Here is a 12,500-nt window from a genome sequence, read left to right on the forward strand (position 1 = left end):
CACCCACTCACTCACCCACCCCACCCACTCACTCACCCACCCACTCACTCACTCACCCACCCCCTCACCCACTCACCCCACTCACCCCCACCCACTCACCCACCCACCCCACTCACCCACCCAACCCACCCCACCCACTCTACCCACTCACCCACCCACTCACTCACCCACCCACCCACCCACCCACTCACCCCACTCACCCACCCACCCACTCACCCACCCACCCACTCACTCACCCACCCACTCACCCACTCACCCACCCACCCCACTCTCCACCCCACCACTCACCCACCCCACCCACCCACTCACCCACTCACTCACCCACTCACCACCCACTCAACCACTCACCCACCCCCCACTCACTCACCCACCCACCCACTCACCCACCCACTCACCCACCCACCCCACCCACTCACCCACCCACCCACCCACCTCACCCCACTCACCCACCCACTCACCCACCCACTCACCCACCCACTCACTCACCCACTCACCCACCCACCCACTCACCCACCCACTCACTCACTCACCCACCCACTCACCCACCCACTCACCCACTCACCCACCCACCCCACTCACCCACTCACCCACCCACCCCACTCACCCACTCACCCACCCACTCACCCACCCACTCACCACCCACCCACCCACCCACTCACCCACTCACTCACCCACTCACCACCCACTCAACCACTCACACCACCCCCCCACTCACTCACCCACCCACCCACCCACTCACCTCACCCACCCACCCACCCACTCACCCACCCCCCCACTCACTCACACCACCCACCCACCCACTCACCCACCCACCCACCCACTCACCCACCCACCCACCCACCCACTCACCCACCCCCCACTCACTCACCCACCCACCCACCCACCCACTCACCCACCCACCCACCCACTCACCCACCCACCACCCACTACCCACTCACCCACTCATCACCCCACTCACCCACCCACCCACTCACCCACCCACTCCACTCACCCACCACCACCCACCCCCCACTCACTCACCCACCCCACTCACCCCACCCACCCACTCACCCACCCACCCACCCACTCACCCACCCACTCACCCACTCACTCACCCATCCACCCACCCACACACTCACCCACTCACCCACTCACCCACCCACTCACCCACCCACTCACCCACCCACCCCACCCACTCACCCACCCACTCACCTTGCGTCCGATGGCTCCGTTCTGTTTGCGAGGAGGCGCCGGTTCGAAGATCCGCTGCTGTTGCTGTGGTGGGGCAGTGTGGAGTACAGGGGGATGATCTTGACGTCACCAACCTCGGGACCCAGGTTCTCAATCTCGCGCTTGATGCGCTTGCAAGCTTCCTCAATCCTCTACTCACAGAGAGACACAGAGACACACAGAGAGAGACACAGAGAGAGAGACACAGAGAGAGAGACACACACAGAGAGACACAGCGTGGAGTACAGGGGGATGATCTTGACGTCACCAACCTCGGGACCCAGGTTCTCAATCTCGCGCTTGATGCGCTTGCAGGCTTCCTCAATCTCCTACTCACAGAGAGACACAGAGACACACAGAGAGAGACACAGAGAGAGAGACACAGAGAGAGAGACACACACAAGAGAGACACAGCGTGGAGTACAGGGGGATGATCTTGACGTCACCAACCTCGGGACCCAGGTTCTCAATCTCGCGCTTGATGCGCTTGCAGGCTTCCTCAATCTCCTACTCACAGAGAGACACAGAGACACACAGAGAGAGACACACAGAGAGAGACACACACAGAGAGACACAGCGTAGAGTACAGGGGGATGATCTTGACGTCACCAACCTCGGGACCCAGGTTCTCAATCTCGCGCTTGATGCGCTTGCAGGCTTCCTCAATCTCCTACTCACAGAGAGACACAGAGACACACAGAGAGAGACAGAGACACACAGAGAGACACAGAGACACACAGAGAGAGACACAGAGAGAGAGACACACACAGAGAGACACAGCGTGGAGTACAGGGGGATGATCTTGACGTCACCAACCTCGGGACCCAGGTTCTCAATCTCGCGCTTGATGCGCTTGCAGGCTTCCTCAATCTCCTACTCACAGAGAGACACAGAGACACACAGAGAGAGACACAGAGACACACAGAGAGACACAGAGAGAGAGACACACACAGAGAGGACACAGCGTGGAGTACAGGGGGATGATCTTGACGTCACCACCTCGGGACCCAGGTTCTCAATCTCGCGCTTGATGCGCTTGCAGGCTTCCTCAATCTCCCTACTCACAGAGAGACACAGAGACACACAGAGAGACACAGAGACACACAGAGAGACACAGAGACACACAGAGAGACACAGAGAGAGAGAGAGACACACACAGAGAGACACAGCGTGGAGTACAGGGGGATGATCTGACGTCACCAACCTCGGGACCCAGGTTCTCAATCTCGCGCTCGATGCGCTTGCAGGCTTCCTCAATCTCCTACTCACAGAGAGACACAGAGACACACAGAGAGAGACACAGAGACACACAGAGAGACACAGAGAGAGAGACACACACAGAGAGACACAGCGTGGAGTACAGGGGGATGATCTTGACGTCACCAACCTAGGGACCCAGGTTCTCAATCTCCGCGCTTGATGCGCTTGCAGGCTTCCTCAATCTCCTACTCACAGAGAGACACAGAGACACACAGAGACACAGACACAGAGAGAGAGACAGAGAGGACAGAGAGAGACAGAGAGAGAGACAGAGAGACAGAGAGAGACACAGAGAGACAGAGAGAGAGACAGAGAGACAGAGAGAGACAGAGAGAGACACACAGAGAGACACAGAGAGACACAGAGAGGACAGAGAGAGAGACACACAGAGAGACACAGAGAGAGACACAGACAGAGAGACACAGAGAGAGAGACAGAGAGAGATACACACACACACCTACCCACAGACACACACACCTACCCACAGATACACACACACACCCTACCCACAGATACACACACACCTACCCACAGACACACACACACCTACACACACACACCTACCCACAGATACACACACACACCTACCCACAGATACACACACACCTACCCACAGATACACACACACACCTACCCACAGATACACCTACACACACACACCTACACACACACACACCTACCCACAGATACACACACCTACACACACACACCCTACCCACAGATACACACACACCTCACACACACCTACACACACACACACCTACCCACAGACACACACCACACCTACACACACACACACCTACCACAGATACACACACACACCTACACACACACACACCTACCCACAGATACACACACACCCTACCACACACACACACCTACCCACAGATACACACACACACCCTACCCACAGACACACACACACCTACACACACACACCTACCCACAGATACACACACACCTACACACACACACACCTACCCAGACACACACACACCTACACACACACACACCACCTACCCACATATACACACACACCTACCCACAAGATACACACACACCTACACACACACACACCTACACACAGATACACACACCTACACACAGATACACACACCTACTCACACACACACCTACCCACAGATACACACACACCTACACACACACACACCTACCCACAGATACACACACCTATACACACACACACCTACCCACAGACACACACACACACTACACACCACACACACCTACCCACAGACACACACACACCTACACACACACACCACCTACCCACAGATACACACCACACCTACACACACACACCTACCCACAGATACACACACACACCTACACACACATCACACCTACCCACAGACACACACACACCTACACACACACACACCTACCCACAGATACACACACACACCTACCCACAGACACACACCACACACACCTACACACACACACACACCTACACACACACACACCTACCCACAGATACACACACACACCTACCCACAGATACACACACACCTACACACACCACACACCTACCCACAGATACCACACACACCTACACACACACACCTACACCTACCCACACAGATACCACACACACACCTACCCACAGACACACACACACCTACACACACACACACCTACCCACAGATACACACACACACCTACCCACAGACACACACACACACACACCTACCCACAGACACACACACACCTACACACACACACACCTACACACAGATACACACACACACCTACCCACAGACACACACACACCTACACACACACACACCTACACACCTACCCACAGATACACCTACACACACACACACCTACCCACAGACACACACACACCTACACACACCTACCCACAGACACACACACACCTACCCACACACACACCTACCCACAGACACACACACACCTACACACACACACACCTACCCACAGATACACACACACACCTACCCACAGATACACCTACACACACACACACCTACCCACAGATACACACACACCTACACACACACACACACCTACACACACACACACTACCCACAGATACACCTACACACACACACACCTACCCACAGACACACACACACCTACACACACACACACCCCTACACACACACACACCTACCCACCAGATACACACACACACCTACCCACCAGATACACCTCACACACACCACACACCCTACACACACACCTACCCACAGACACACACACACCTACACACACACACACCTACCCACAGACACACACACACCTACACACACACCCTACCCACAGATACACACACACCTACACACACACCTACCCACAGATACACACACACCTACCCACAGATACACACACACCTACCCACAGATACACACACAACCTACACACAGATACACACACACCTACACACACACACACCTACCCACAGACCACACACACACCTACACACACACACCACCTACCCACAGATACACACACACCTACACCACACACACACCTACCCACAGATACACACACACTACCCACAGATACACACACACCTACCCACAGATACACACACACCTACCCACAGACACACACCTACCCCACAGACACACACACACCTACCCACAGATACACACACCCACCTACCCACAGATACACACACACACACACACCTACACACACACCTACCCACAGATACACACACCTACCCACAGATACACCTACACACACACACACACACCTACACACACCTACCCACAGACACACACACACCTACACACCCACACACCTACCCACATATACACACACACCTACACACACACACACCTACCCACAGATACACACACACCTACACACGACCACACACCTACCCCACAGATACACACCTCACCTACCCCACAGACACACACCTACCCCACAGACACACACACACCCTACCCACAGATACACACACACCTACCCACAGATACACACACACACACACACCTACACACACACCTACCCACAGATACACACACCTACCCACAGATACACCTACACACACACACACCACACCTACACACACCTACCCACATATACACACACACCCTACACACACCTATCACACCTACCCACAGATACACACACACCACCTTACACACAGATACACACACCTACACACACACACACACCTACCCACAGATACACACACACCTACCACACACACACCTACCCACAGATACACACACACCTACACACACACACACCTACCCACAGACACACACACACCTACACACACACACACCTACCCACAGACACACACACCCACCTACACACACACACACCTACCCACAGACACACACCACACACCTACACACACACACACCTACCCACAGATAAACACACACCTACACACAACACACCTACCCACAGACACACACACCACCTACACACACACACACCTACCCACAGACACACACACACCTACACACACACACACCTACCCACAGACACACACACACACCTACACACACACACACCTACCCACAGATAAACACACACCTACACACACACACCACCCACAGAGACACGTACCTCTTGACCGGTGAGAAACAACAGCAGGTCACCCTCATCCTCCTCACACACACACACCTACACACACACACCTACACACACACACACACACCTACACACACACACACACACACCTACACACACCTACACACACCTACACACACCTACACCTACACACACACACCTATACACACACACACCTACACACACACACACCTACACACACCTACACACACACCTACACACACACACACCTACACACAAACACCTATACACACACACACCTACACACACACACACACCTACACACACACCTATACACACACACACACCTATACACACACACACACCTACCTACACACCGCTACCCCACACACACCTACACAGAGACACACACACACCTACACACACACACACACCGCTACCCACACACCTACACACACACACCTACACACCACTACCCACACACCTACACACACACCTACCCACACACACACCTACCCACACACACACCTACCCACACACACACCTACACACACACACACCTACACACACACACACCTACACACACCTACACACACACACCTACACACACACACACACCTACACACACACACACACCTACACACACACACACCTACACACACACACACACACACCTACACACACACACCTACACACACACACCTACACACCCACACACCTACACACACACACACACACCCCCACACCTACACACACACACCTACACACACACACACACACACACCTACACACACACACACCCACACACACACACACCCACACCCACACACCTACACACACACACACACCCCCACACCTACACACACACACCCACACACCTACACACACACACCTACACACACACACAGACACACACACACACACACAACTACACACCTACACACACACACACACCTACACACACACACCTACACACACACACCCACAGAGACACGTACCTCTTGCCCAGTGAGGAACAACAGCAGGTCACCCTCATCTTCTTCACACACACACACACCTACACACACACACACCTACACACACACACCGCTACACACACACACACACACCTACACACACACACCTACACACACACACACACACCTACACACACACCTACACACACACACACCTACACACACACACAGAGACACACACCGCTACCCACACACCTACACACCTACACACACACCCACACCTACACACACACACCTACACACACACACCCATAGAGACACGTACCTCTTGCCCAGTGAGGAACAACAGCAGGTCACCCTCATCTTCTTCTCACACACACACACACCTACACACATACACCGCTACACACACACACACACCACACACACACACACACAGACACAGACACACCTACACACACACCTACACACACACACCTACACACACACACACCTACACACACACCTACACACACACACCCACAGAGACACGTACCTCTTGCCCAGTGAGGAACAACAGCAGGTCACCCTCATCTTCCTCACACACACACACACCTACACACACACACCACACACCCACACACCCACACACCTACACACACACACACACCCACACGTACCTCTTGCCCAGTGAGGAACAACAGCAGGTCACCCTCATCCTCTTCACACACACACCTACACACCTACACACACACACACCGCTACCCACACACACAGACACACACACACACACACACACCTACACACACACACACACCTACACACACACACCTACACACCTACACACACACACCCACAGAGACACGTACCTCTTGCCCAGTGAGGAACAACAGCAGGTCACCCTCATCCTCTTCACACACACACACCTACACACACACACTGCTACACACACACACACCACACACACACACATCTACCTACCTACACACACACACACACACCTACACACACACACACCCCCACACCTACACACACACACCCACACACCCACACACCTACACACACACCGCTACACACACACACCACACACACAGACACACACCTACACACACACCTACACACACACACACCTAGACACAGAGCTACACACACACAGAGACACCTACACACACACACACCTACACACCCACAGACACACACACACACCTACACTTACACACACATCTACCTACCTACACACACCACACACCTACACCCACACCTACACACACCGCTACACACACACACCTACACACACACACCCACAGAGACACGTACCTCTTGCCCAGTGAGGAACAACAGCAGGTCACCCTCATCTTCTTCACACACACACACCTACACACACACACCTACACCTACACACACACACCTACCTACACACACACACCACACACCCACACACAGAGACACACACCTACACACACACACACACCTACACACACACACACACACACCTACACACCTACACACACACCTACACACACCTACACACACACACACCTACACACACACACACCTACACACACACACACACCTAGACACAGAGCTACACACACACACCTACACACCCACAGACACACATACACACACACACACCTACACACACACACCCACAGAGACACGTACCTCTTGCCCAGTGAGGAACAACAGCAGGTCACCCTCATCCTCTTCACACACACACCTACACACACACACACCGCTACACACACACACACACCACACACACACACACACAGACACACCTACACACACACCTACACACACCTAGACACAGAGCTACACACACACAGAGACACCTACACACACACACACACCTACACACCCACAGACACACACACACACCTACACACACCCACAGAGACACGTACCTCTTGCCCAGTGAGGAACAACAGCAGGTCACCCTCATCCTCTTCACACACACACCTACACACCTACACACCTACACACACACACACCTACACACACACACAGAGACACACACCGCTACCCACACACCTACACACACACACACCCACAGAGACACGTACCTCTTGCCCAGTGAGGAACAACAGCAGGTCACCCTCATCCTCTTCACACACACACCTACACACCTACACACACACACAACTACACACACACACAGAGACACACACCGCTACCCACACACCTACACACACACACACACCCACAGAGACACGTACCTCTTGCCCAGTGAGGAACAACAGCAGGTCACCCTCATCCTCTTCACACACACACACACCTACACACCTACACACACACACACCTACACACACACACCTACACACCCACAGAGACACGTACCTCTTGCCCAGTGAGGAACAACAGCAGGTCACCCTCATCCTCTTCACACACACACCTACACACCTACACACACACACACCTACACACACACACAGAGACACACACCGCTACCCACACACCTACACACACACACACACCCACAGAGACACGTACCTCTTGCCCAGTGAGGAACAACAGCAGGTCACCCTCATCCTCTTCACACACACACACACCTACACACCTACACACACACACACCTACACACACACACACCCACAGAGACACGTACCTCTTGCCCAGTGAGGAACAACAGCAGGTCACCCTCATCCTCTTCACACACACACCTACACACCTACACACCTACACACACACACACCTACACACACACACAGAGACACACACCGCTACCCACACACCTACACACACACACACCCACAGAGACACGTACCTCTTGCCCAGTGAGGAACAACAGCAGGTCACCCTCATCCTCTTCACACACACACCTACACACCTACACACACACACACCTACACACACACACAGAGACACACACCGCTACCCACACACCTACACACACACACACACCCACAGAGACACGTACCTCTTGCCCAGTGAGGAACAACAGCAGGTCACCCTCATCCTCTTCACACACACACCTACACACCTACACACACACACACCTACACACCCACAGACACACACACACACCTACACACACACACACACACACCGCTACCCACACACCTACACACACACACACCTACACACACACCTACCTACACACACTGCTACACACACACACACCTACACACACACACCTACACACCCACAGAGACACGTACCTCTTGCCCAGTGAGGAACAACAGCAGGTCACCCTCATCCTCTTCACACATGTGAATCTGGATCACGGTGCGAATGGCCGCCTCTAGGTAGTCTCTCTCGGGCTCCGGCGTGTAGAAGATCTCCACAGGGTGAGTTCGTCCGGGGATGCTCATCAGAGGGCAGCGGTCAAAGTAGTCCTGGAACTTTCCAGCGTCCAGCGTGGCGCTCATGATGATGATCTGGGGGGCGGCGGTGGTGGTGGTGGTTAGAAGTGAGACTCAGAGAGTGTGTGGGTGGGTGGGTGAGTGGGTGAGTGGGTGAGTGAGTGAGTGGGTTAGTGGGTGGGTGGGTGAGTGAGTGAGTGGGTTAGTGGGTGGGTGGTTGAGTGAGTGGGTGAGTGAGCGAGCGAGGGAGTGGGTGAGTGAGTGGGTGGGTGGGTGGTTGAGTGAGTGGGTGAGTGAGCGAGCGAGGGAGTGGGTGAGTGGGTGAGTGAGTGAGTGAGTAGGCGAGTGAGTGAGTGAGTGAGTAGGCGAGTGAGTGAGTGAGTGGGATGCTCATCAGAGGGCAGCGGTCAAAGTAGTCCTGGAACTTTCCAGCGTCCAGCGTGGCGCTCATGATGATGATCTGGGGGGCGGAGGTGGTGGTGGTGGTTAGAAGTGAGACTCAGAGAGTGTGTGGGAGGGTGGGTGAGTGGGTGAGTGGGTGAGTGAGTGAGTGGGTTAGTGGGTGGGTGGGTGAGTGAGTGAGTGGGTTAGTGGGTGGGTGGTTGAGTGAGTGGGTGAGTGAGCGAGCGAGGGAGTGGGTGAGTGAGTGGGTGGGTGGGTGGTTGAGTGAGTGGGTGAGTGAGCGAGCGAGGGAGTGGGTGAGTGGGTGAGTGAGTGAGTGAGTAGGCGAGTGAGTGAGTGAGTGAGTAGGCGAGTGAGTGAGTGAGTGGGATGCTCATCAGAGGGCAGCGGTCAAAGTAGTCCTGGAACTTTCCAGCGTCCAGCGTGGCGCTCATGATGATGATCTGGGGGGCGGTGGTGGTGGTTAGAAGTGAGACTCAGAGAGTGAGTGTGTGGGTGGGTGGGTGAGTGGGTGAGTGGGTGAGTGAGTGGGTTAGTGGGTGGGTGGTTGAGTGAGTGGGTGAGTGAGCGAGCGAGGGAGTGGGTGAGTGGGTGAGTGGGTGGGTGAGTGGGTGCGTGGGTGGGTTAGTGAGTGAGTGAGTGAGTGAATGAGTGGTTGAGTGGGTGAGTAGGTGAGTGAGTGAGTAGGTGAGTGAGTGAGTGGGTGAGTGAGTGGGTGGGTGAGTGGGTGAGTGGGTGAGTGGGTGAGTGGGTGGGTGAGTGGGTGCGTGGGTGGGTTAGTGAGTGCGTGAGTGAGTGAATGAGTGGTTGAGTGGGTGAGTAGGTGAGTGAGTGAGTAGGTGAGTGAGTGAGTGGGTGAGTGAGTGGGTGGGTGAGTGGGTGAGTGGGTGAGTGGGTGAGTGGGTGGGTGGGTGAGTGGGTGCGTGGGTGGGTTAGTGAGTGCGTGAGTGAGTGAATGAGTGGTTGAGTGGGTGAGTAGGTGAGTGAGTGAGTAGGTGAGTGAGTGAGTGGGTGAGTGGGTGGGTGAGTGGGTGAGTGGGTGAGTGGGTGAGTGGGTGGGTGAGTGAGTGGGTGGGTGAGTGGGTGCGTGGGTGGGTGAGTGAGCGAGTGAGTGAGTGGGTGGGTGGGTGGGTGAGTGGGTGAGTGGGTGAGTGAGTGAGTGGGTGGGTGAGTGGGTGCGTGGGTGGGTTAGTGAGTGCGTGAGTGAGTGAATGAGTGGTTGAGTGGGTGAGTAGGTGAGTGAGTGAGTAGGTGAGTGAGTGAGTGAGTGCGTGAGTGAGTGGGTGGGTGAGTGGGTGAGTGAGTGGGTGGGTGAGTGGGTGCGTGGGTGGGTTAGTGGGTGGGTGAGTGAGCGAGTGAGTGAGTGGGTGGGTGGGTGGGTGAGTGGGTGGGTGAGTGGGTGGGTGAGTGGGTGGGTGAGTGAGTGGGTGAGTGAGTGGGTGAGTGGGTGAGTGAGTGAGTGAGTGGGTGAGTGAGTGGGTGAGTGAGTGAGTGGGTGAGTGGGTGAGTGAGTGAGTGAGTGGGTAGGTGGGTGGGTGAGTGAGTGAGTGGGTGAGTGGGTGAGTGAGCGAGCGAGTGAGCGAGTGAGTAGGTGAGTGAGTGAGTGAGTGGATGGGTGGGTGACTGGGTGAGTGAGTTGGTGGGTGAGTGGGTGGGTGAGTGAGTGAGTGGGTAGGTGGGTGGGTGAGTGAGTGGGTGAGTGGGTGAGTGAGCGAGCTAGGGAGAGGGTGAGCGAGCGAGTGAGTGGGTTAGTGGGTGGGTGAGTGAGTGAGTGAGTGAGTGGGTGGGTGGGTGAGTGAGTGGGTAGGTGGGTGGGTGGGTGAGTGGGTAGGTGGGTGGGTGA

General features: G+C 55.0%; 1 protein-coding gene across 2 annotated transcripts; it reads right to left on the reverse strand.

The window, feature by feature from the left end:
- Positions 1 to 1,189: 1,189 nt before the first annotated feature.
- LOC144738614 (putative pre-mRNA-splicing factor ATP-dependent RNA helicase PRP1) lies at positions 1,190 to 10,854 on the reverse strand. 2 transcript variants are annotated; one of them, XR_013589293.1, is made up of 3 exons: positions 7,014 to 7,624; positions 2,209 to 2,470; positions 1,190 to 2,082 (listed from the first exon to the last, which is right to left on the reverse strand). XR_013589293.1 is itself a non-coding variant. In XM_078621616.1 (3 exons), the coding sequence occupies exons 1-2, from the start codon at positions 10,319 to 10,321 to the stop codon at positions 2,613 to 2,615; spliced, it is 252 nt and encodes an 83-aa protein (XP_078477742.1). In that variant the 5' UTR covers positions 10,322 to 10,854; the 3' UTR covers positions 1,190 to 2,082; positions 2,209 to 2,612. The 2 variants fall into 2 exon arrangements, 1 of the variants encoding a protein (XP_078477742.1); XM_078621616.1 differs by lacking the exon at positions 7,014 to 7,624 and adding an exon at positions 10,112 to 10,854 and having other exon boundaries at positions 2,209 to 2,654.
- Positions 10,855 to 12,500: the final 1,646 nt, after the last annotated feature.

This window comes from Lampetra planeri, unplaced genomic scaffold, assembly GCF_965212315.1.
Source record: "Lampetra planeri unplaced genomic scaffold, kcLamPlan1.2.h2 scaffold_1090, whole genome shotgun sequence".
Lineage (NCBI taxonomy): Eukaryota > Metazoa > Chordata > Hyperoartia > Petromyzontiformes > Petromyzontidae > Lampetra > Lampetra planeri.

Coding starts and splice junctions, on each gene's coding strand:
- LOC144738614 (XM_078621616.1), bottom strand. CDS start 10,321: ATGAGCGCCACGCTGGACGCTGGAAAGTTCCAGGACTACTTTGACCGC. Junction 2,655..10,111: donor TGTTCCTCACTGGGCAAGAG/GTACGTGTCTCT, acceptor CTCTGTGAGTAG/GAGATTGAGGAAGCCTGCAA.